General features: G+C 43.6%; 1 protein-coding gene across 10 annotated transcripts in view; it reads right to left on the bottom strand.

The window, feature by feature from the left end:
- Positions 1-27,336, bottom strand: part of Cadps (calcium dependent secretion activator) — a 506,710-nt gene that overhangs the window by 379,625 nt on the left and 99,749 nt on the right. For all 10 annotated transcript variants that reach the window (XM_045135770.1, XM_045135763.1, XM_045135769.1 and 7 more), the window contains one exon: positions 20,304-20,636. In XM_045135770.1, coding sequence (XP_044991705.1) covers positions 20,304-20,636 — 333 coding nt within the window. The remainder of the gene's footprint in view (positions 1-20,303; positions 20,637-27,336) is intronic.

The raw sequence follows: 27,336 nt of genomic DNA, 5'->3' as shown, positions 1-27,336 counted from the left end.
GCGCCCATTCTCTCTCTCTCTCTCTGCCTCTTTCTCTCTCTCTGTCTGTCACTCTCAAATAAATAAATAAAAATGAACAAAAAAATTAAAAAAAAAACCACAAAAGGAACCAAATCCTTTCAACAAACTCCTGTGTAACTTTTGTTGCAGATCCAGCCCCAGCTGGGAGAATTCTGACACCCCCTACCCCTTGTGGACACATCACTGCAGCTTATGAGACACATAGGCAAGGCTGAGCACAGGTTCTGAACTCACAGTAACTTTGAGAAAATCAACGTGTTGTTCTAAACCCAGTAAGATTTTGCCTAATGTGTTATATAGCAGCAGAAGACATAATATTCCTTCATTTACTTACTGATTCACTTACTCAACAAACTGTCAAGCAATGGACTAGGTGCTATGGGACTGATCTTAGATTTCTTAGTCTCTTAATGCTCAGAGACTCATAAAGGAGCAGATTACCATGGGGCCATGTGATGGGATACCTGGTCTCTACTTTTCCAGTGCTTGTAATAAATATGTTGTGATGAAAACAAAACTTTGTCTGGCAGTCATGGAAGGCAGATGATGACAAAACCCAAGGCCCAGGGAGGGTGAGCAGCTGTTCAAGGTTACGTAGCTCCTCAGAGTCTCCACGCTCTGCTTAACTGTGAGGTGGTGCATGTGTTTGTCTCAAGTGTAAGACTGTTTCCACCTAGAATACTCACCCACTTGTCTCTCTTTTCTGTTTTAGAAAGTTTAGAGAGACTTTATTAGATCAAGAGAAGAAAAAACGAGAGTACAGAGAGCTCCTGCCTGTGTGAAGGCAGGAAGGGGTAGAGCCTCATCTGCTTCTCTCTCATGACAATCTAGAAACAAACTGGCTGAAATGTGTTCTATGTCGCAAATGTAAGATGGGCAATGGGTTAATCAGCCTTCTATGTCAAAGATGAGCACTACACTTCTAATTAACTTTAACAAACCAGGAGTTGGCCCACTTTAAGTCTTTGCTTTTCCTGCACTTGCCCGCTGCTGGGGGTCATGCATCTCTACATGAAGAAAGATGCTGATGTTGAATGCAAAATGATTTAAGCTATGCTTCAAAGCAGAATCAAATTAGCAACAAAAGTTGGCTATAGAGAAACCCAGCAAGGGCTACGCGGCCAAGGATAGCAACCAGGCATACTTCAGAAGCTGAGGAAACTTGTTTGAGACATGAGCCCAAGGTTTTGATGTTCAGTTTAATAAATTTTCAAAGCCTGTGAGACTAAAAGGATCCTAATTAAACTTAATGAGAAAGAGTTACCATATAAAAAGTCTGATTAGTTTGTTACTTTGGCTCAGAGCTCTTCGGATTCTTTTCTCTTGAATTCATTTCATCTATTATATTCAAATTTCAAATAAAGAAATTCATAAAGATTTATTTTGTTCTCTCCTTACTTTCCACTTTATGATGAATGCAGATTAAGTTTGAATGCCATTTTATCTAAACATTTCAAAGACATACAATATTCTCATAAAAGAAATGATGGACTGTTCTTTTGGCACTGGTATTTTCTCTCAATGTAGCATCTGTGGGATTCACTCTTTTGTTGAATGTCACAGTAGGTTTTGTGTTTTATGGTATCCTATAGTATGCATATATATCTTAACCATTGTGAATATTTAGACATTTCTAATTCTTGGCTACAGGAATAAGACTGCTACAAATATCCATACACATAACTTCAAGTAGACAAATACACTGACTTGTTTTCAGTAGATACCAAAAAGTATAACTGCTATGTTTCTCCCTCCAGCAGTGTGTCTAGTTACTTGGTTATAATACAATTTTACTGTTATATTTTATTTTATTTACTTATTTGAGAGAGAGAGAGAGTGAGAATGGGTGTGCAGGGCTCCTAGCCACTGCAACCAAACTCCAGATGCATGCACCACCTTGCGCATCTGGCTTACGTGTGTCCTGGGAAATTGAACCTGGGTCTTTAGGCTTTTGCAGGCAAATGACTTAACCGGTAAGCCATCTCTTCAGCCCACAATTTTACTTTTGAATTTTGGCTGCTTCTTGAAGGCACATCTAGTATTATTTTCAAAGGAATGTACAACAATTGTTGTATTATCTAGTAATATTTAATAGCTTCAAGATGCAACTAGCTCTTGTTCTGGTACTCACTTAGAGGGATGCTCCCTAAGGAAATCTGTGTGCTTGTGCATAAGCAGATATGTGTACGGATATTCATTGCAGCATTTTTGTGTAGTCGGGAAAGTGACTGGAATGTCTTCACCAGGTAAATAAACGACAGTAGCTGCATAACGAGACAGCACTCACAGAATGAACAGACAGAGGCCAATGTAGCAGTATGAATGAGTCTGCAACACCATGAAGACACAGAACAACGGGAGTTTCTGCTCAGTGTCATGTACACGAAGATGAGAAAGAATCACAGCAATACGACTGATCTATGGGGCAGTCATAGGCCAGTAATGAAAGTATTGCACTGAGGTAAGCCCTGACTCGGTAAACAGCAGAAGCTATAAATGTTCATGTTTGAGGAAGAGTGAGGGAATGAGGCTTCAGCCACATTTATCATTAGCCCAGAAATAGGTATGCAAGTTGTTGGTGCTAATGAGTCTTCTATCATTTTGTATATGTCTTAAACATCACTTAATACTAGTAAAAGCAGTGGAGACTGGTGATTGTGAGATAGCATTCATTCTCGTGTCTTCTGCTCAGTGTCTGAAGCCCTTCCCCCCACCCTGAAGCTGTGAGCATGCGGCTGCCTGGACAGACTCAGTACATCTCACGGGCCTTTGTGAAGACGCCCGGACAGACTCAGTACATCTCAGGGGCCTTTGTGAAGACGCCCGGACAGAGTCAGTACATCTCAGGGGCCTTTGTGAAGATGCCCGGACAGACACAGTACATCTCAGGGGCCTTTGTGAAGATGCCTGGACAGACCCAGTACATCTCAGGGGTCTTTGTGAAGACATGCACTCATGGAGCTATGTTCTTGCCAGTGGGATCTAAGCTGAGGTGAGGACAACTAGCTGCCATCCTTCCAAAGCAGCAGCCTGCCCGTCGTGTCCTCCTTCTCTCTTCTTGTCAGCTGACCTTGAAGTTCCATCCTGTCAGCACAGATAATTCCTTAGAAGATGGTGCTGCCTGAAGCATCAGGACCAGGAGCTCAGATGTCCATATCACATAAAAAGAAAGTTCTTCACGTCTCCTTGATGATAACAGCTCAAGCCATAGCCAATTAATATGGGCAGGTAGGCCTATATAATGTGACTGGTAGAATAGCAGCCTCTATGAACACTGCAAATACCTAGGAATCACATGTGAGGATTGTGCTGCTAAAATTCAAATGTTAAGTCTGCCACCTGCATGACCTAGAACTAGTTGCTTCCTTCACCTTTGAGGGGACATGGGAAGATGTGCCTCTCACATCATTAGGAAGCTGTGAAGTTCAAACCAAATTAGCTAGCTGGGTGTGGTGTTGCACTCCTTTGATCCTAGCCCTAGGAGGATCACTGTGAGTTCAAGGCCAGCCTGGAACTACAAAGGATTTTACAGGTTAGCCTGGCCTACAGCAGGACTGTACATTGAAAAAAAGGAGGAAAAATATGCCAACTGACTAACTTATGACAAAGAGTATTAGCATGAAGAAAAAAAATACAGTACAGCTTTATATTTCCAAGTTTTCTTTTCAACAAATCAAAAAATAAACATAGCCCATTCCAAGGAACTCCTGAGTAGATAGCATGGACATATTATTTAAAAGACTATCTTAGCAGGTAAGATTTCCACAGTATAAAATTTATGCTACTGTCTAGGATATTTTACAGGCAATTTTCCATGAAGACAAATTGATGGAGTATGCATTTTAATCACTTTCTGCATAAACATGCCTGATCTATTTACAACTTTCCATCTCATTGCATTAAAAAAAAAAACCCATAAGTACGCACATGAACTCAAAGGTAGTGTTGAGTCAACACATGGGAAAAATTAATTTGCTACCATTTTTCCTTTTAAAAACAACACTGGAAGAATGGAGGGAAACAAGGCTGGAAGAGGAAAAGGATTTTTTCTTTCTAGCAAATTTATTACTATGTGTATATATACATGGACCACTTACAGACATGCAAGAAACAGCCAATAATTCTATATCCAAATTGCAGGTGTTAACCTTTTAAAATCCAGGCAGCAATGCCATTCTAGTTTCCATAGACTGATTTTTCTTCTCTCAACTGAGTACATCAGATTTGTCCGTCACTCACAAACCTTCAGTGGAGTCTCTCCATCCTTGGATTAAATGGAAGCTCAGAGCTCTGCCCTATGGGATCGATCCTCAGGTCCCTCTCGTAAAATGAATGTGTGTCTCAGCAACTTCTGCTCAGTCCCTCTGTACAGAGACATATATATATATATATATATATATCCTTAGTGTTCCTTAAACCACATTCAATGATTGTTGCTTTGTCTTTTTTCCTGGTTCTGAGGGCCAAACCCAGAGCTCTGTACATAGCATGGAAGAGCTCTACCACTGGGCTACATCTCCAGCGCCACATTGCTTCCCTTTATCAAAAACTTTGTCTTTTCCCACCAGACCTCAGCTTAAGGGTCATGAGAGATCTCTGTCCATGCTATCTAATACTCGCCATTACCCTCTGCCCTACCTTTCTGTCTCCAGTCCTCATCTCTCACCATAGGAGATGGTGTATTTGTTTATTCTTGTTTGCTTGTATTGCCCATTAAATAGCAGCTTCTGGAGAGCAGAGATCTTGCTGTCACTTGCTGCTACACTGCCAGTTCCCAGGATACTGTCTGCCTTATGCAAGGCTCAATGCTTGTGGAATAAACACATGATTGACCGTTGGTTTTACCATCAGTGGTGCATACAGTCTAGCATACCTTGTGACATTCACCTTCTTCTTCTGTAAGTTTTGCTGATTTTATTGTAACAAAGACAGTAGTTTAAGAAGGAGAAGCAATGCCTGCCCGTCTCAGAGTGACATAATGAAGTGGCTATTGCTTTCCAATGACAGAAAGAACACAGAGAGAATCTGTTCTCTGGGAGGCAGCTGAAATGATGATAACAACCTAATGAATATCCCAGCAACAATTAAAACTGTGATAGGATTTACCTTCCTATGCTTCCTAATAGCTTCCTGAAGACAAAAATATTTCCACAGGGCTAGAGAGATGTCTTAGCAAAGCCAAAGGACACAGGTTTGATTCCCCAGGACCCACATAAGCCAGATACACAGGTATCACATGCGTTTGGAGTTTCTTTGTAGCAGCTAAAGGCCCTGGTATGCCATTCTCTCTTTCTCTCTCTCTCTTCAAATAAATAAATAAATATAAAATACAAAAAATTATTTCCACATTTAAAAATCCTTATTCTCTTTTCATCGAGAAAGGTCAGTAACCTTCAGGCTCTAGTCCCTTGATACATAGTGTTTCTTTTTCTTAGTGTTTCTACTCTAGCAATAAAAACATTTTTCTGGCAGGGCATGGTTGCCCATGGCTTTAATCCCATCACTCGGGAGGCAGAGGTAGAAGGACTACCTTGAGTTCAAAGCCACTCAGACTACATAGTGAATTCCAGGTCAGCCTGGGTGAGAGTGAGACCCTACCTTAAAAAACCAACCAAAACAAAACAAAAAAAAAAAAAACCATTTTTCTGGGCTGGAGACATAGTTCAGTGGTTAGAGGGACTTGCTTGCAAAGCCTGATGTACTGGGTTAGATTCCCCAATAACCACATAAAGGCCAGATGCACAAAGTGGTGCATGTGTTTGGAGTTTGTCTGCAATGGTAAGAGGCCATTCTTCCCTCTCAAATAAATAAATAAAATGTATTTTTAAAAAATACTGTTTTCTAAAACATGACTTGTTTACTAGTAGAAACTGGTTCAGAAAGCTGAGCATATACAGGTGACTCTCTATGTATACACAGGCTCTGCACCTGTGGATGTGGCCATCCATGAGTGGAAAACACTAGAGGATAAAGCTGTGTCTGCATACTGAATACCACCCCCGTCTTCCCTGGCAAGGATGGGCTGAAATAGCCTGAAACCTTGAATCAAAGTAAATCCTTCCTCCATTAAATTAGAAACTATTGTATCTGGGGCTGGGGGGATAGCTCAGCAGTTAAAGGCATTTGCTTACAAAGCCATTTAGCCCAGGTTCGATCCCACAGTACCCATGTAAAGACCAATGAACAGAGTAGTGCAAAGACTGGAGGTCATCTGCAGTTGTGGAAGCCTCTGATCTCTCTCTCTCTCCTCTCTCCTTGCAAATAAATATTATTAAAAAATTAAAAACCCACTCATGTTAGTATCCTGTGCCATGCCCTTTACTCCCTCATTTCTACCTGAAAGAGATGATGAATCCCCTGTTTTGCGGAGAAGTGAATGGACATTCTAAAGGTCACATGGATGTCAAGTAGCTGAACCTGGATTTGCACTGCCGCGGCGTACTTCAATGGCTCATTGTTTCACACAATGACTTTGTACTATGGACGCTCCTGCTTCCATTCTCTGTTGTCCCTTCAAAGAGCATTGTACACGTGGAGGTGGGAACCTCTGAGATTCTTCTCTGGCATATGTGATTATTTCATTTCAAGAATTAATTCCAGAGAGCCATCCCAACCATCCACATCATCAGAATGAATATTCCCCTACACATGGAAATTCAATTAACTGATGGCAACTAATAAAAATTAGCAGATTTGCACCAATCACTCTATTAGGTGTGTACTATTGTGCAAACACACACACACACACACACACTCACACACACATAATGGGCCTCAAGCTAACCTACTAATTCATGATTATACAATACATAGGAGTAGAGAATGTAAAACACAATCCGTTTAACTTCAGAGTCGTAGTTTTTAAATTCAATTTAATATTCAAACAGACACACAATAATTGTACATAATTAAGGGATACAGTATGTCATTTCAATTAATGCAAAATGTGGCTCAAATCAGGGGAGTAAGCATTTCACTGTCTTATCACTTCTTTATGTTATATCCCTTTTTTGGTGTTTCGTTTTCTGTTTCTTGAGACAGGATTCCACATTGTCCTAGCTGCACTTAGACTTGTGATGTAGCCACAGCTGACCTTGGACTTCTGATCCTCTTGCCTTTGCCTCCTGTTGTTATGGGCACGTTATGATTACAGGTGTGTACCACCACGCACGTCTGGAGTCTGGTTTTTGCTTTTTTTTTTTTTTTTTTTTTTTGAGGTAGTGTCTCACTCTGGCTCAGGCTGACCTGGAATTCACTCTGTAGTCTCAAGGTGGCCTTGAACTCATGGCGATCCTCCTACCTCTGCCTCCCGAGTGCTGGGACTAAAGGCGTGCACCACCACAGCCTGCTTGGAGTCTGATTTTTTAAGTCATGATTCTTGGTGTTTTAAGTTTTGCATAATTCTAGGTTTAAATGATAATTATCATGCAGGTTTTAACTGTTAAGTTCATCAAAAATCAGCTCCTAGTAGTATTCTCCTAAATTTATAAAGTCTTTGTTTCAAGGGGTGATAATAAATGACACTGAGTTTATTTTTTATTTTCTTGCAAGAGTGTATGTGTGTGCATGGGTTATTTGTGGGAGAACACAAACAAGTTGTGTGTGTGTGTGTGTGTGTGTGTGTGTGTGTAGGTGGGTGTGTGTATAAATGGAGTGTGTTTGAATGGGTGTCTTTGTGAATGAGTGTGTATGTAAATGGATGTGTGTGTAAATGATGTACATGTCAATATGTGTGTGAATGGATGTGTTTGCACATGGGTGTGTTTGGGCAAGAGGAGGCTAGAAGCTGAGTCTTCCTCAATCCCTTTACACCTTACTTGTTGGGATAGGGTCACTCACTTAACCAACAGCTCACTGATTTGCTAGACTCGTTGGAATCTTCTGTCTCCATGGTGTCACTGCTGGCGTTCCAGGTTCATGCCACCACACCTAGTGTTCAAGTGGACTCTGGCAAGCACACCTAAGTCCATACGTTTACATGCTGTCCATAGCTGTTTCCGTTACAGTGGCAGAAGCAGATGGTATGAAGACTACAGGGCTCACAAGACCCCAAATAACTGCAATCCCAGGCTATGCTCATTAATAGAAGGTCTGTACTTTGAGAATTTATGCATGCTTCTTGGGATGTCCTTGCACCAAAGAGCAGCTTTAATTCAGAGGCCACTAGACTCAACTAGGAGAGCGAGCATCCCAGGAACAGGAAACAGCTCCTTCCGCAGCTCAGTCAATTGGCTGGGTCACACATAACCACAGGATGAGAGGGACCTCCTATCCTTCTACCACCCTGAAGCACTGGTGTGCTTTGCTAACTAACATTCAAAGAACATTTCATCAGAGGTGGAGGAAGGAGAATCCCAAGAACCACTCAATCCTGCCCATCATTACCCATCAGAATGGAAATTTCCCAATGGAAAGTCCACTTAGTAACGCTATGTACAAGCAAAGAACGAACCTCAGAGAGGTTAACCAACTGATTCATGATTATATATATCATGCTTGGATATGTAGCCAGCCATTTTGGGGTCAGCCTGAGCTATATTAGACCCAATCTAAAAAACAAAAGTAGAATTATAAAAAAAAGAAAAAAAAAACATTTTAAAAAGCCCTCAAAAATTTGAATCAAGAAATACTGATATTTACTGAGAAATGCATAACCAACCTAGCCTGTCACAATTAAATAGACATTCCAGTACAACTGTAAATAACAATCCACAGAAGTGAGTTTATTTTAAATGTCTTATTTAGTAATTTATTTGACAGAAAGAGAGAAAGGGCACACTAGGGCCTCTAGCCATTGCAAGTGAACTCCAGACGAATGTGCTATCTCATGTAAGCACTGGCTTATGTGGGTCCTAAGAAATCGAACTGGGGTCCTTAGGCTAAACCATTTCCACAGCCAAGAAGTGAGTTTTTAACTGGCCTTTTTCTTCCCTCAACAAATTCTAGGGTAAAAATGAGAAAGCTCTATTTAAACAAAAAGACGCAGGGAGCTGCAGAGATGGCTCTACGGTTAAAAGCACTGACTTGCAAAACTCCTGGCCTGAATTCGATTCCCTAGTATCCACATAAACCAGGTGCAAAGAGCGCTGCAAGTGTCTGGCGATCGTTTGCATCGCAGGAGGGCCTGGCACGTGCATGCTCTCCCTTTCTCTTCTGCTCTTTGTCTCTTCTCAAACAAATGTTTTTTAAAAGACATAACAGATTTACTAAAACATAATTCTTATCTTCCTAGAGTACATATCTCATACTTTCTAGCTAGTATCTAAAATCCTCCGTACATTACTAATTCTGTGTCTTTGGAAAATAAATATAAAAATTTTCAAACAAATGAGTTGAGTTTCCTTCAAAATCATGCAGTCTTAAGTCTAAGGTCTGCTCTTGAGTAACTATTTGGCCTTGGGAAAATTGTTTAATGTCTTTGCTTTATTAAAATGTCTACCTTGAAGATGTTATGAATAATTTACAGAAACATAAATATAAATGCACATAAATATTTGGCAGTTATGTTTTGATTCTTCAAACTTGAGGGAGGAAAGTAGACAGGTCATGAGGCCTCCGCTGACTTCGGTCACCAGGAAAAGAATGATAGACAAGTATTTACTTTCTAGAAAGGAGAGGGGTGAACGTATTTTACTCATACACAAAGACTTGAGACAAAAAAAAAAAAGGTAGATAATCAAATGTAATCAGTAGACTACACTCCATTGCCCAAGCTTAAACAAGTTCTAGGCCTCAGATAACGAGGAAGCGACGAGGCTGTAGGTGCGGAGTTTGGCACGTCAGCCGCCGCTGTGGGGAGTACAGACTGGGCAAACTGTCAGAAGGCAGCTGAACTATTTCTACTTGGAAGACGGGGTGGGTGAGACGCAAGAAGTTCCTTCACTCGGCAAAGGAGAGACAAAGTAGAAAGTGCCATTTCATTTTGTCTTTTCTAAAGGTTTACTGTAATGCCTCTGATTATAATGTGTTTGTGGTTCTGAGCTGGTGAAAGAACGGAGTAAACACGCAAGTGTATGGTTCCATTTTGGCAACAACGGAAAAGGACTACAGAGGAAACACCCAATTCCTTGCTCCTGGGATGCAGGATGCCCACTGTCTTTCAATTTCACCTTTCAGCTGCCTACAGTCACTTGGTGAGAGCAGGTGCAGTTAGAAGTATATGACCATGTATCCTAGGGACGACTGAGACAGAGGTAGGAAAATCATGGTATGATCATCAGAACACTGTGCTCTGTAGCACCAGCCATTACTGCTGGCCCCATGACTTCCATGTCTCTAAGCATGGCCCCAGTAACTAAGTATGTGGTACGTCTTCTCTAATACCTTTTCAGATTCCAAGAATGCCGAAAATAAAACATACAATAAGCAGTGCCCCTTAAAACCAGGCAGTCCAGGGCTAGAGAGATGGCTCAGCTGTTAGGGCAACTGCAAAGCCTAAGGACTTAGGTTCAGTTCTCTAGGACCCACGTAAAGCCAGATGCACAAAGTGGCGCATGCATCTTGAGTACATTTGCACTGAGTAGAAGCCCTGGTGAGCCCATTCTCTATTTATTGCTCTCTCTCTCCCTCACTTGTCAAATAAATAAAATATATTTTTTAAACTAAGCAGCCCACCAAATAGCCAGTAATTGCTAGAGGTGGTGCATGACTTTGGAGGAAGGATTTTTAAAAAATATTTTATTTTAATTTATTTATTTGAGAGAGAGAAAGAAAGGAACACCAGGGCATACAGCCACTGCAAATAAACTCCAGATGCATGTGCCACCTTGGGCATCTGGCTTACGTGGGCCCTGGGGAATCAAACCTGGGTCCTTTGGCTTTGCAGACAAACACCTTAACTACTAAGACATCTCTCCAACCCTGGAGGAAGGATTTTTTCCCCCTGAGGGGGGTCTCACTCTAGCCCAGGCTGACCAGAACTCATTCTTTAGTCCCAGGCTAGCCTCAAACTCACAGTGGCCCTCCTACCTCTGCCCCCTAAGTGTCTGTGATTAAAGACATGCACCCCCATGCCTGGCTAAAAGGAGAAGTATTTTTTTTTCTTTTTTAGTACATGGATTTGGAAATACAAGATTTAATTTCTGCTTCTTTAAAGTTAAATATGTGATGGGAGAGACAGGTTAGGTGTGAACATGTTTATGGCTCAAAGAACAATGTGGAGCTCCTGGGATACCCACACTACCAATCAGCGCTGTTGGGCAGACTGAGCTCACTGGATAGCAGGCCTGTTCCACTACTGTGCTTTGCCTGATCAATAAGAAATAACCAAACACACACCATTTTGTTCACTGTTCACACTTAATCCTGCACGGTTATAAAGAGCCAGGCTTCTGCGCTCACTACCGACTTAGTCAATGTTTAATTGGGCCTCTATCCCAAGCCAAGCCCTGTACTCTGTACTAGCAACATGTAGTAAGTGCATCAAGCACGGTTCCTGATCCCAAAGAAAGTGTCTACAGCACACTTCTCATACTGTGGTCTTGAGCCCATATTGGCTCATGTAGGTGAATGTCAGGGCTCTGAAGATCTGTAACAGTAATGGCATTCTGAGCACATAGCAACTGAAAACCCAAGTCAAAAACACATAATCAACGGAAGGTGTTTCCGGCAGTGTTCACCTGTGCTGTGCTGCGCGACGCCCTGCTGCCTTGTTCCTCAACATGCAAACTTTGTACCACACAATGCCACTTGAGGGGCCACTCTCCGCATGTTAGGAATCACAGTGCTTGTGTTGCATGAAGTCTTTTGCTCTTATAGAAACATCATGATTTAATTACAGAAAACAAACCCTATTAATATTTTCCAACTGTCATTCCTCAGCATGGAAGTGCCAAATTAGCACATCTTTGGATTTTATTGTGTTGGCATGTTTGATTTTAAAAACTGAAGTTTGAGTTGCTAAAGTTGTTTCATAAAAATTGTTGAATGAGGGCTGGAGAGATGGCTTAGCGGTTAAGCGCTTGCCTGTGAAGCCTAAGGACCCCAGTTCGAGGCTCGGTTCCCCAGGTCCCACGTTAGCCAGATGCACAAGGGGGCGCACGCGTCTGGAGTTCGTTTGCAGAGGCTGGAAGCCCTGGCGCGCCCATTCTCTCTCTCTCCCCCTATCTGTCTTTCTGTCTGTGTCTGTCACTCTCAAATAAATAAATAAATAAATAAATAAATAATTTTAAAAATAAAAAAAAATTGTTGAATGAATTAATTTTGACTTGGGATTGACATAGAATTTCCAACGATTTCTGAAACTAGATATGTACATGAAGTGTATGTGAAAGGTGGAATTTTCAGCATTGATGATGATAAAAATCAGGCTATTATTCAATTCTGGAAAAACGCTGACAATGCTCCTCCTTCCCTGACAAACAGTCAGCCGAGACTTAGTCTTTATATAATAACTAATGAGCACATCATCTCGGTGTGAAAATTTGATTTTATCTTTAATAAATGGTTAAATTATATGTTTAGAATTGCTTTAAAATAAATTTCTTTATCCTTCATGTTTGGTTTGTGTACTAATTGTATATACCAAGGTACTTATGGTCACATAAAAATTCCTGGAGCAAAAAGAGGGAGGATGGAAAAGGTTTAAGCAGCCTGCCCCACAGGACAGCCGCGGCAACAGACCACAAAGCACATGGGTGATTTCAGACTGTTAAGTACTATCACTGTAATGAAAAATGGTGACAAGCAAAGAGAAGTTTAGGCTAGAAGGGCTGGCAAGGGAGGGTTCCCTCCGCAGGTCACACCTAACCTGATGCTTGGAGCAACCAGTCATTTTTAAAACTGTGCAGACAACCTTAGGGTGACCCCTGGTGAGTTAGGCCCAGTAATGCCCCTCTCCCATGAGTGTGGGCAGAATCTATCATTTGTTTTTAATCCATATTCTATGACAAGAAGGAACAGATTTTGAGATATCAAGGTCTAAATCACTTGAATTTAAATTAGTGTACAGGGAGATCATCCTAGTAGCCTGACGTAATCCCCTTTTAAAGGCAAGTCTGGAAATCAGCGATCTGATACACCAGAATGTTTCTCAAGCACAAGGAAAAGGGTTGTGCCACCAAAATGGAGGAGCTCACAGACGGGTCCTTCGCTTCTGAGCCTCCCGAGGAGGTCACGGCTGTGCTGGCCTCCTAGCTCCAGTACTGTGAGGCCGAGTGGAGAACCTCGTTAAACTGTGTCTGGATTTGCCACCCACAAAAATTCCGAGATTCGGGCTGAAGAGATGGCTTAGCAGTTAAGATGCTTACCTACAAAGCCAAAGGATACAGGTTTGATTCCCCAGGACCCACGTCAGCCAGATGCACAAGGTGGTACATGCATTTGGAACTTGTTTGCATAGACTAAAGGTCCTGGTGTGCCCCTTCTCTCCCTCTCTCTCTCTCTCTCTCCCTCTCTCTCTCTCTCTCTCTCTCTCTCTCTCCAATAAATAAATAAAAATCCTGAAATTTAATATTGAGAGATTTAAAAAATGAGTTTCCTTTGAAGCTGCTAAATTTGTGGCAATTTATAACACAGCAATATGACATAAATAGGGATGGTACTCTAAGCAGAATGACACTGATCATGTCATCAGCTGCATGTGGAGGTCAACGGAAGCCACCAAGAGCCACGTTCCAGGAAGCAGTAGTGCAGTTTAGGCACTGCCCCAAGATCACGACGCCTGATATCCCATGCACATGAGATGCAGGTGCCTCAACTGTCTGTCAAGTGAGTAATGAGTAACAGAAGTATGTTCCTCAGCCGGGCGTGGTGGCGCACGCCTTTAATCCCAGCACTCGGGAGGCAAAGGTAGGAGGATCTCTGTGAGTTTGAGGCCACTCTGAGATTACAAATGAATTCCAGGTCAGCCTGAGCTAGAGCGAGACCCTACCTTGAAAGAAAAAAAAAGTATGTTTCTCAATAAAACTGCACTTCGTGTGCAGTGGCTGGAGGCTCTAGTGCACCCATTCCCTCTGTCTCTCCTCTCTCTCTTCCCCACTCGATCTCTGATTGCAAATAATGAAAAAAAATATGTTAAAAAAATAGAGCCTGGCTCAAAAAGCAAATTTTCATCCAACACATCTTTAGGAAACTTCTGACCCAGGAAAAGCTATGCCATTATCTAGAGATTAAGAACCTTGTAATGAGGTAAGATGGAACCCAGCAATCAGAGTCTCAGCTGAAAGCCTGATAATTTGAGGTTTCTCTTCAGATGCTAATAAACTCAGGGGAAAGCTGCCAAGTGCTAATCAAGTTCAAGGCTGATAGTCACAAGATAACCACATCATCCGAGGCCACCTTGATGATGGTTTGGAGGAACAGAAATGAAATGTTAAGAAAATTAGCAGTTCTGTAATGACAGAGAACCCAAGATTGAAAATGCCAAGGTGTTGATACATTGGAAAAATCACATTCCACCTGTCTATTTGTCTTCCAGATTTAGTTGAAAAATCTCTAACATTTAGAGAAGGGGTTGGAGAGATGGCTCAGTGGGTAAAGGGCTTGCCACATGAGCATGAGAATTTGAGTTCAGGTTCCTGGCAGCCACGCAGGATGCTGGGAGTGCAGTTCATGCCTGTGATCCAAGAGGCTCGGAAGCCCAGACAGGTGAATTCTTGAAGCTTGCTGGCTAGCTCTAAATTTAGTGACAGACCTTGTTGCAGAAAATAAGGTGGAGAAGCAATAGAGAAAGACGCCCAGATGCTGACTTCTGACCTCCACACGTGCACACGTGCATGTGCTGGCACACTTTCATCCACACACACGTGACCATCCATGCATGCACACACACATACATGCAAACAAAGTTAAAGTATAAGTACAGAGATGACTATCGTATTATCAGTTTTGGAGCATGCGCGTTGCCTACTGCCCCTTGGGCACAGATGGTGGCTGCATGGAAGGCCAGAAGCACAGGGTGATGCCCTCAGGTCTAAGGTACAATCGTTAGGGTACTGACAAGATGCAGACTTGAACACCAAGGAAACAACGGTCCGCCTTATCCACATTTTGTAGCTGAGTTACTTCACTAAGAAGAGCTTATTTGTACTAAAATGTATGTCCTGATAGCCTTGCCTCTTCCTAAAGCATACCTCCAAGGCATTTTTCAAGGGAAAAGTACACAAATTTCAGAACAATGCAATTAAGGTTACTGGTAATTAAGCAGAAGGGTAGGAACCAGTAGGCAACTGGCACAATTAGGCTCCTAAGAGAAAGAGGGAGTGGAAGTGCCTTAAAAATGCTCTTGCGGGGGTTGGAGAGATGGCTCAGCACTTAAGGCATTTGACTGCAAAATCTAATGACCCGAGTTCAACTCCCTAGAACCCATGTAAAGCCAGATGCACAAAGTGGCGCACGCATCTGGAATTGGTTTGCAGTGGCAGGAGGCCCTAGCATGCCCATTCTCTCCCTCTCTCTCTCTCTCTCTGCTTGCAAATAAGTAATAAAAATATTTTAAAAATGCTCTCTCATGTCATATTTTTATTCACTTATTTTACATGCATATATACACACATATATGTGTGCTCACATGTGTATGGGTGCACATGTATGCAAGCGTGTGCACATGCATACATGTCTATGTGTAGAGTCTAGAGGTTGACACTGGGCGTCTTCCTTAGTTGTTCACCACGTTCTTTTTTGAGGCAGGATCCCTCACCACGCCTGGAACACACTGATTCTACTAGACTAGCCAGCCAGCTCCAGGCATCCCCTGCCTTTGCTTCTCTAGAACCAGGACAATGAACACATGGCCAAGCCTGGCTTTGCACAGGGATTCTGGGAATGTGAAAGCAGGTCCTTAGGCGTGAAAGGCAAGCATTCTATTGGCTTGTCCATCCCCCAGCCCCACATCACCATTTTGGTCAGCAAAGCCTTGTGTTTTGTGAAGATCGAAAGCAAGACTGTCTTAGCCTCATTGCTTAGATGATGCAATGCATCTCAAGGAGACACCTTGATTTCTGTGAGCTTTACAATTCAACTCAAACGAACAGCCAGCTGCATACCTGACTGGCTCTTCCCAAGGGTCTGCAGAATAAAAGCAACACTGACAACATAACGGGTTGCCAATCATTTTGCCTTGGGCACTTCAGGGGCTATGAGCTGCTTGCTCTGTAAGGTTCTCAATATTCCCAAATAAACAGACTTAGAAAAAAATCTACCTGCAGATAGGGAGGTACTTATGAAGGCTTCTGGCTTGTCTTGGCTAGTTTGATAAACAGTTCATGTTACAACAGACAACTGATATAACCGCTCTGAGGAAAATGGCACTTCTCATTTTGGGGGGTTTGAATTGGGTGTCCCCCCATGCCCTCGTGTGTTCTGAATGCTTGGTCTCCAGCTGATGCCAGTGCAGGAGGCAGAGCATTGCTGTAGGAGGTGTTCTTCGGAAGGTATTTTTCATTATTTTGTTTTTTCTTTGAGGTGTTAGAACTAGTTCCTGTGCCAGCATTCAGCTCACTCTCCTGCTGCTGTCTGTCACCTGCTGTGGCCAAGGTGATGGCCAGCCTCCGCTCATGCCATCTTTGCCCAGCCATCATGACTATAACCAAAATAAAAACTTTCTTCCCATCAGCTGCTTTGGGTCAGGTGTTTTGTCCTACCACTGACAAGGTAACCGCAACATCATTGGAGATGAAAATGGCAGTCACTGGCAGCTACAGAAATTGGATTAAAGCTTCCCCTAGGACATGAGATGCAGAACAGGAAAACATGTACAATGTCAGTTTTGGAAGCACCTAGGAATTACCTTGCTTTGTAAGGACATGAGATCACAGGAAGCATAGCATTAAACCAGAGACAATTTAAGTGGGCTCAGGCTGAAATGACATGATTTCACTTCCATATCCTTTTTCCTGTGAGGTGAAAGGAGTTTAACAGAACTAAACATAGTCTGAGGAAGAAAGTGATTCTCCAGTTTGTGGTGACTGGTCCTAGGTCGTGAGTGGTACAGGATCTCCTCTGGTCTGTGTACATGCATACAGGGACGAAAGACAGGCACATACTACACAGACGTTGTGGCTGGACTAGACATACCATGTGAGAGCTGCTCTGGGCAGTGTGGGGCTATTTGGAGGGGGCCATAAGAGACTGCCCCCACTCACAGTATGTCAGAGCTCTGGCTGTCCCTGCCACTCTGACATGTCACCAGTGATGTGAAATGATCTTGGAATTGATTAATGAAGAGTTTCTGTTTTCATTATTTCAACATTTGTATCTCTTTTTTTTTACTTTAATGTATTAATTTTTTTAAGAAGGAAAAAATTAGTACATTAATACTATGATGTAAGGGTTGAGAGAGATGACTCAGCAGTTAAAGCACTTGCCTACCAAGCTTGATGGCCCAGGTTCAATTTCCCAGTACCCATATAAAGCCAGATGCATAAAGTGTCACATGAGTTCGTTTGCAGTGGCCAGAGGCTCTGCTGTACCCATTCTCTCTCTGTATATGTGACTCTCTTCCTTTCTCTGGTTCTCTCTCTCTCTCTCTCTCTCTGATTGTAAATAAATAAATAAAATTATTTTAAAAAACCTGTGATGACACATATATTACTGCTTAAGATAATGAGTTTAGAAAAAGACAGTTCGTGTGGTAAGAAATATCAAATAATCATACAGCTAAATCTTGGAAATGGTGACAACATGATTGTGGACTATAAATAGTTAAAGTTTAGAAAATAGACCATAAGATCATTTTCTTCTCATCTCATTGTTTTCACTATTTCTTTGTTGAGAATTTTGGCATTTGTTTCCATCTATGAAAAAAAAAAAAAAACCAAACATATGCTTGAGGCAGAAAATGTGGATCTACAGCAAAACAAAAATGGAAATTACAAAAATCAAGCCTAATGTTTCCCTCTATGGATAATCACAGTTGACATGGTAGGTTCTGTCCATCCAGGATTTTCCTAATCCTTCTCGCTCCTGCCCCTGCCCCCCACTGAAGATGGGGCTAGTTCTATATGCTTTGTTTTATAGCTGGATTTTCCATTTAGCAAAAGCTAGTGAAAGTTTTCTACACAGGAGGCTTTCTTCTTCCTCAATCCTTATTGGATGAAGTGGATCCCATTATAGGATTAAATCAATATTTAATTAATTATAATTTCTAACTAGCCCAAGGAGGTTCATGAAAACCCAAAGCCTCCAAACCAGTGAGAGGTCAACTAGGGTTAACCTCAGTCTGTGTGATTCAGAGTACTTGGCAAATACATTAAAGCATCTTAATTTAACCTGCCCTAGGGCATGGGGCTGACCCAGGGGAACTAGAGCAATGTTGAACACCTCAGACAGTTAGAAGAACGGACAGCTTGATGGCCAGGAAGAAATATCCTCTTCTGAAATGTAAATCCCGGGGCTGACCTCAGTTCATAGAATAAAACTCTTGGGAGTTTGAGATGTGTGTTCAAACGTGTTCTCAAGTGTTACACGTCACAATATCCCAAGTCTTGGGCTGGAGAGATGGATGGCTCAGCAGTTAAGGTTGCTTTCTTTTTATAAAAAATATTATATTTATATTTATTTATTTGAGAGAAAGAAAGAGGAGGGAGGGGAAAGAGAGAGAGAAAATGGGCACGCCAGAGCATCCAGCCACTGCAAATGATCTCCAGATGCTTGTGCCACCTTGTACATCTGGCTTATGTGGGTCCTGGGGAATTGAATCTGGGTCCTTCGGCTTTGCAGGCAAGTGCCTTAACTGCTAAGCCGTCTCTCCAGTCCCAAGGGCTCTTTCTTGAAAAGCCTGATGGCTCAGGTTCAATTCCCCAGTACCTACATTAAAGCCAGATGCACAAAGTAGCATGTGCATCTGGAGTTTGTATGCAATAATATGTAATAATAGGAGGGCCTTTGTGCCCATTCTCTCTCTGTGTCTGCTTCTATGTCTCTTTCAAATAAATAAATAAAATATTAAAAAAATAGAAAATATTCCAAGTCTTGAAAAGTAGATTCCTAACAAAATGCTTGCTGGGAATGGGGAGATAGGCCAGTGTGTGTATTTAGCGAGAAAGCCTGTCTCAAAGAATAAGGTGGAAAGGAAGACACCTGGCTTCTGGCCTCACCACAGGTGTTCCCACATGTGCACCAACACACGAACATTCATGCACCCCACATAAACAGAAAAAGATTAAAAAAAAATAAATGCTTGTTGGGTGGACACACAAAATGGGAAGGTTATGCAGAAAACCCTGATCTTGGATAGTCTCTCCCCCACCCAGCCCTTTCTCTACCCAGAGGAAACAGATGGAGTAGGCCCTGAAGCCTGTTTCCCACTGAGATACAGTCAAAGATTTATGTTGTGGGTTGGAGGGATGGCATAGTGGTTAAGGCGTTTGCCTCCAAAGCCGAAGGACCCATGTTCGATTGCCCAAGACCCACATTAGCCAGATGTGCAAGGAGGTGCATGCGTCTGGAGTTTGTTTGCAGTAGCTGGAAGCACTGGCTTGCCCATTCTCTCACTTTCTCTGTTCACTCCCTCTTTCTCTGTTAAATAAAATAAAAACATTAAAAAAGCAATTTATGGGCTGCAGAGATGGCTTAGCAGTTAAGCGCTTGCCTGTGAAGCCTAAGGACCCCGGTTCGAGGCTCGGTTCCCCAGGTCCCACGTTAGCCAGATGCACAAGGGGGCACACGCGTCTGGAGTTCGTTTGCAGAGGCTGGAAGCCCTGGCGCGCCCATTCTCTCTCTCTCCCTCTATCTGTCTTTCTCTCTGTGTCTGTCGCTCTCAAATAAATAAATAAATTTTAAAAAAAGCAATTTATGATGTGACTGACATGAGGCTGTGATTAAACTCAAGCCCATGCAAGCACTCTGTGTTAAATAATCACTTGAGATGATTGTCTCCTTAGCTGCAGGAATGTAAACACTTCACCTGACATAGATCGTCTAGTGAACATGCAGAACCACCTTTATGTCGACACTGGGGAACTGCTCCAGGGCTAGCAGGCTTTGCAAGCAAGAACCACTGAGCCATCTCTCCAGCCCCAGCTCCCTGCTATTAAAGCCATCTTGATGGTCATCAGCACTTTGAAACAGGGACTTACTCCTAGGGCCATTTATACCTCGGCCAGAAAGAGTTCAGTCCCGGCGCTCCTGCCCACCCAAGAAACACTTTGGGCCTCACAAAAATGTTTTGGTTTGTTATAACATCAAAGAAAACCACAAATAAGCCCTAGCTTTCAATATATTCCAACTTTTACCAAGACAGTTACAAAATGTCACGTTTCATGTTTCCTCCTCAGGCAGTGGCCCACGGAAGTCATCGTGGCCTCGGCGGAGCCACAGCGCTGAGCCTGGGCCGAGGCGCCTACCTGACAGGCGTTGTACAGGAGCTGGTGCTCGAACTTCTTGATCCCAAGGATGTTCTGGAACATCTCGTAGAGCTGCTCCTTGCTGAGAATCAGCTCCGAGGCGGCACTGGCTGTCATACGGGCCTGCTGCTTCCTTGGGTCCTCCTCCCCACGGTAGATGGCATCGAACTTGGCCATCCAGGAGCTCAGCACGGTCTCCTTGCTGAGGCCGTCGATCTCGGGCAGGCTGCGCACCCTCTTCTCGATGTGCTTCTTGAAGACCTCCCGCGAGTCGTTGGCGGAGCAGCCCCCACTCTGCACCATCCGGGCCACGCGGTCGCTCTTGAGAAACACCTGAGCAAGCATGGGACCAGGAAAGATGGGGTCAGTCATGGAGGTAGCAGGGCCCTGGAGCTGCTTATGATGCATAACACAAGAGAGGCCAGTGTGAGCCAATTTTCACCTGCTACTTCCCAGCTGTATGAATTCACACAAGGTCCTGCCAGAGTTATTTACCCCTTCCTTGTCCACCTCAATAAATCTAGAGTCATAATAGTACCATAGCTCCCTTATTTTCAGAGGGGAGCATGTCCCAAGACCTGAGTGGAGGCCTGAACCCATTAGCAGAAGATGTACTCTATAGTAACCATGTTTCCTACCCACACAGACCTTGATAGAATTTAATTAATAAATCAGACTCAAAAAAGCCTAGTGACAATACAATAATAAACTGTTTATAGTAATACAGAAAAGGCTTTAAGTGTATGAACTGGGCCTGGAGAGATGGCTTAGTGGTTAAGGTGCTTGCCTGAAAAGTCAAAGGACCCACGTTCAATTCCCCAGGACCCACATTAAGTCAGATGCACAAGGTGGCACATGCATCTGGAGTCGTTTGCAGTGGCTGGAGGTCCTGGCATGCCAATTCTCTCTCTCTATCTGCTCTTTCTCTCTGTCCTTCTTTCTCAAATACGTAAGTAAAAATAAAACATATGAACTGTTTATTTAATGTGTCCATTTAACATGTCCACTCTTGGACTGTCCATTTAGTATTTCCAGTCTGCATTTGGAGTGCAGGTAAATGGAACTATAGAACAAGAAATACAGGCAATGGGAGAACTACCATGCTTGTTAGATGGTCACAAGTATTAAATGAAACAGTGATATCACGAGAGGCAGCATGTAGTAGATCAACCCTGTAGACTTCAGGAAGTAGATAAATCTTGAGGGTCCTGGAGGTCAGGATTGTCCTGGAAAGCAGAGTCACAGGACACCACCCAGGCTTGTGGATGGCAGTCCTCAGGAAAAGTGTCTCCAACAACTGCCCACTGGGGATGAGCAATCAACTGTGGGCGGAGAGCACACTGGCCTGCCTCCCTCGTGGTTCTCAAGCCCAGAGTTGACTCCCCTCACCTCTGCCCCCCCCCCACCCACATACACACACAGAGCCAGGACCTTCCCCAGATCTTACAAAAGCCCTCAGCCTGCATGGGTTCTTTCTCTGACACTCAGTAGCTGTGTGAATTTTGGGAAATTAATTTCTCTAAACCTTTAGTGTTCGTATCTACCAAATGGGGGTAATAATGAGCCCTAGATAGGTATTTTAATTAAATGAGTGACTTTGTGAGGAACACTTGTTAACAGTGCCTGACTCAAGAGATGCCACATGAATTGTTATTGTTGGGATCAAGTACCTGACATGTGGCACTTAAACGTGACCACTATTTGTATTTCATTTATCCCCTAAATGGTGCTTATGATAGTTAGAATTAAATAAGCATCGAGTAAATATATGTTATCTGTCTCCTCTCCCATCATGCACGTAATTCTACATGAGCAAGGATGGCGCCCTTGCTCTCCACAGTATCCCCCATGTCTGGATAGCAGGGGACACTACGGAAGTCGACCATCACCGAATGCAAGCAGTAGATTCAAGCTGCTCTGCGGATGGAGAAACCAAGGCTCCAGAGAAGGGTGGAGAGACAAGGACTGGTCCGTGGCAATTACCACTGCCGAGCTACAGATTTGATCACAGGCACATGGCCTTGTTTTCAAATAACTTTATTGGGGAATTTGATAAATGGGCACCTTGCAAATTGGTCATATTCCCATCAGGTTTTCCTCTTTTAAAAATATATTTTATCTATTTAGTTATTTACTTATTATCTAAGAGAGAGAGAGATAATGGACACGCCAGAGCCTCCAGCCACTGTAAATGAACTCAAGATGCATGTGCCCCTTGTGCATCTGGCTTACTTGGGTCCTGGAGAATCGAACTTGGGTCCTTTGGCTTCGCAGGTGAACGCCTTAACCACTAAGCCCTCTCTTCAGCCCAGGTTATCCTCTTTTGTCCTCTCTTCCCCATCCCTATTCCACTGAGGTAACCTGCTCAGTGGGAGTGCTGGGGGGTCCTGAGGGCACCAGGCAGTCTGTGTGGCAGGGACAATGCGTCTGAGTACACCTCCCTGCTCTGTGGCTCTTTTCTCTCCGCCCCCCTCTTCTGCTACATTCCGGAGCCCTGGAGGAAGTGCTCAGTGCTGAGCGCTCAGCGCCTCCGAGCTTCTGCCCTGATGAGTCCTGAGTCTTTCCTGTGTCTCCCTTCATGTCCACAGAGAAGGGCAGGTGTGGACAGGCCATTGACAGGGGTTTGTTTCTGGGCTGGGTGCAGGATGGAGAGCCAGAACTTGTGCCTAGCAGGCTCGTCCTCCTTGCTCTGGGCGGGTGGGGTCCAGTGGTCTACAAGCATGTCTGAGTTGAGCCCAGGGAGTAGCCCAAGGCTCAGTGACCTGGAATCTTGGTGACATACCTGCTTCCGTAGCTTGAGCCTGCTTGCTTGTGGCCCATGAGCCACCCGATTCTTTATGCAGGGTTCCCTGTCTGGAGACCTACCATGTTCAGGGCCTAGGCCTTCATTCTGAGGGCCCAGAGAGCTGCCTGGTGCCTTCCATGAGGTATCCTGCCTGCTCACCTCCTCACAACTTGGAGTGGTGTGAGTGTGTGTGTATGCACATGTGTACATTTCCACAGGCCAGGAACTGCTATCAGGTAGATATTTCAATTGCTCTCTACAATTTTCTTTTTAAAAAATATTATTTATTATTTATTTGACAGAGAAAGAGGGAGAGGGAGGGAGACAGGGAGAGAGAGAAAGAGAGAGAGATTGAGAGAGAATGGGTGTGGCAGAGCCTCCAGCCACTGCAAACCAACTCCAGACGCATGTGCCCCTTGTTCATCTGGCTAACGTGGTTCCTGGGAAATCGAACCTGGGTCCTTTGGCTTTGAAGGCAAGCGCCTTAACTGCTAAGCCATCCCTCCAGCCCTACAATTTTATTTTTTGAGACAGAGTCTCTCACTGAACCCCAAGCCCAGTGATCTGTCTAGTGGAGCTGCCAGCAAGCCCTGGGGACGCACCTCTTCACCTCCCCAGTGCTGGGACTGTAGGCATGTTGCTGCCATATCCAGCATTTAAATGCATTCCTGGGACCCAAACCCATATTCTTACGATTTACACTGAATATGCTGTACTGACTTAGTGACACACAGACTTCTAACTCCTTCCCTGTGGGATTCTCCCACCCACTGGGGAACCATCCACATTCTTCCAGATGCTGCCTGAGTCCTGGGGGATGTCACCTATGAAGAACAGGTATTTTCTGCTCCACTGCCCAGCACAGGATGTTTCTACAAGCTCCCATATGGTTCTGGTGTCTGATACAAGGCCGTGGGGCTGCCGTTTCATACTCACAGAGAGTAAAGCAAGCAACATTTGGAGCTGTGTTCTGGTCAAGCTTCAGAAGGTGGATAAAGACCCCTAGAGGCTAAGCAAATGCTTCTTCCCCTTACAGATGAAGCAATTTCCTTGCTGGCCAGGAGGAGGCCTTCTAGGAGAGCGTAGCGCACAGGTCAGGGCCATGGCCACGAAGCCACCTGGGGGTGCCAGGATGTTAACAGAGTGCTCTCAGCTTATCGCTGACTTCACAAAGTAAGTTAGAAAGGAGGGATTATGGTTTGCTTTCTAAAGACCACTGCATGGCATGATCCTTTGGCCTAGGAGCTGATGCTCAGCTGAGATGTGAGAATTCCTTTCCATATCAATTAAAGGAAACGTTTCAAATCACTGTCAGGTCTGACAAGCCTTCATGAGCTACCTGTAGTACCCGGTATCTGTCAGTTTTCCATCTGACCTGATAGCTCAGACATACCTGGGTCTCAAAGAATGCCAAGGCTTTGAGCCAAACTGAGAAGTCTCTAGAAAGGCAATACAGCATTGTGGAAGGGGTTGAAAAGCACTACCATGGGGTGTGACCTGGGGTAAATCACCTCCCCTCTCTGACTTTCCAGTTTCACATCTGTGAACTAGACAATTTTGGGAAGTGGTTCTTCCAGGTTCCATGGATTCTCATAAACCAACCCATCCTTTCTTTGGGTTCTTACGAGGTGGGGCACACAGTAAGGGGTGCAGTGGGTTAAGAACTCACAGAGTGCAAGAGAAATCCTCCATCCTCCTAGTTCTTGCCAAACCATTCAGTCTGGTACTGTGTAAACCTGGCCATAAGCCCATGGCTAAAGACCCGGACAAGGAAAGCAACTGCTGTCATTTTGCTGACTGAACATGACATATCCATTAAATTGCCCTCTAATTGACCACATATTGTTGAAAACCACATATTAGTGCTGCTGACAGGTTTGATCAGAGAAGATTTTTGTCCAGTGGTCAGTGGTCACTGCAGAGATTTGTAACTGGTCAAAAAGCTGAGAACGAGGGAATGTTGAATGTCCAGCCATAAATGGGACATTCCCTCAAGGCTCAGGGAACACCACAGAAGAGGAAGAAGGAAGTGGAATATAAGAGCCAAAAAAAAAAAAAAAAAAAAAAAGCCAGAGGAAAGCCTGGACTAGATCTGAGAGCTCCCACTATGGCCTTTTAGCTGTCACTGAAGACATGAATGAGGAGTATGAACTCCAATTCATTCACGGACAATCAGGGCCACTGAGAAGAGAGAAAACAGGGGCCGGAGAGATTGCTCAGTGGTTAAGGCACTTGCCTGCAAAGTCAAAGGACCCTGGTTCAGTTCCCCAGTAGCCATGTAAAGGCATATACACAAAGTGGTGCATGCATCTAAAGTTTGTTTGCAGAGGCTAGCGGCTGTGGTCTATCCATTCTCTCTCCCTCCAATGAATAAATAAATAAATATATGAAAAAGCAAAGCCCAAATAAACCTGTGTACTCTCTTTTAGAGTTTTAGAATTTTTTTTCCATTTTTGACATTTTCATAATGCATATAACATATTTTATCTTATCGCCTCCAATTACCTTCTTTTATCTCCCTTCCCATTAACACCCTTCTTCTTTCTCATTAAACCTCATCTTGGTTTCAGGCCTCTTTGAAAAACTCTGAGTTAAATTAGGATTGCTTGCCTGACCATGGCCAGGTGAAAGGTTACTAATTGTTGCATGAGCCAGTTTCCGGTGACCACACCACCGATGACCCTTGCTCCCCTTCTCCACGGAGCCGTTAGCCAACCTGCACACTTTTGATGGTCAAGTGGAAACTTGGTCTCCCCCTAAGCTCAAGAGCCCCCAGCTTGCTGTTCATGGTGGGTGGCTTGGTTCAGACAATGATGGACGAGGAGTAGCAAAGGACCAGGATTTCCCCGTTTTCTCATTTCTGCTGCAAAGTAGGTCTTTACTACTGCAGCATGTGGACAATTCTCTGCTGAGCCCAGCAAGGTCAATGTCTATGGCTGAGTTTCTCTAGGAATCTCAGAGGTTTGGGAAGAGAAGTTGCATTATGTCTTAAGATGTCGTATCATTGCTCTTGCTACATCGGAATGTGATGGCATGGTACAACAGAGCGCAATGTGTGTTGGCAAGAGAAAGAGAAAGATAACAGGGAAAGAGAGGAGAGAGCTGAAGAACATGAGAATAAGAAGAAGGAAGAAGGGAAAGGGAGGGAATGAGAAAGAGTTTGAAAGAAAGAAACCCATTGGTTCACTCTGCTGAGCATGCAGCCATTCCCTTCTGGAAAAAAAATTCTAAAAAAAAAAAAATCAACACCCTAATTTCTCACTGGGAAACCATTGTACTTTGGCACAAGGACTGCAGTAGGCTGGGATTAAATGCTGGTTCCACAGGCTGCCTGGTCCTGGCCTTCTGGTCAGGCTAGTTCACCCTCATCTACTATGCAAGTTCCTGGGTCTTTGCTGAGACTCTCAGCAACGAAGTATTCACTTTGCCCCTGGGGTTGTTAAGCTGGTAGGAAGTCCCTCAGGTTCTCCATAGACAAAGAGCCCAGAAATGTCCATCTCAAGACACGGCCACAGCCGAAGCCAGACCTTTCCCCAGATGCTCTCTTACTTGACCAAAGTTCATCTAGGCTTAACATGGTGCAAGCTAGCTATTGAATACTTATTACCTGGAGTTCTGGGGGATCCTGGATCCAAAAACTGGGTCAGGAAGAGGTACCAACTCCCTCAATGGAGAAAGGAAGGGACCATGAGCGTGGAGCTCAGCCAAGCCAAGTACTAATCCTGAGCTCTCGCCTTCACTTTAGCAGATTAGACTTCTCAGGACCTAGAATCTCAGACTCACTAAAGCCTTGCTTGGGAATACAGCAGGCAGATCACTCTCTCCTATGTTCCTCAGACCCTGACACGAGACATTCAGTAACATCTCTGTGCCTGTCATCTTATCCGAACAAGAAAGAAACTCCTTCCAGGGAGCTAGCCACTACAGAGGAAAATACCACAATCACTACGGATATCGTCATTTCCAGAGACTCATTAGCACGTTGAGGACTATTAATTTTCAAATTTAATTAGATAGAAATGGCACTTTCTTTCAATTTACATCATTAGTCAAATGAGCTTCCTAATTAAGATTTGTAATATATAAACTTACAAACTCCAGCAAGTATTCACGTGATAAGGATCTGTCTGTCCTGACAAGCGTTCTCTCTTCACTCTCCCACTGACTTTTAGAATTTGAGAAAAACAAGAAAAAATAATTTCACTCCAAGGCAGTTTTTATGCAAAATGTTTTATAAGATATATTCAA

This window comes from Jaculus jaculus, chromosome 16 (assembly GCF_020740685.1).
Source record: "Jaculus jaculus isolate mJacJac1 chromosome 16, mJacJac1.mat.Y.cur, whole genome shotgun sequence".
Classification (NCBI taxonomy): domain Eukaryota; kingdom Metazoa; phylum Chordata; class Mammalia; order Rodentia; family Dipodidae; genus Jaculus; species Jaculus jaculus.
The sequence above is the reverse complement of the archived record's forward strand: the minus strand, read 5'-3'. Positions and strand labels throughout refer to the sequence as shown.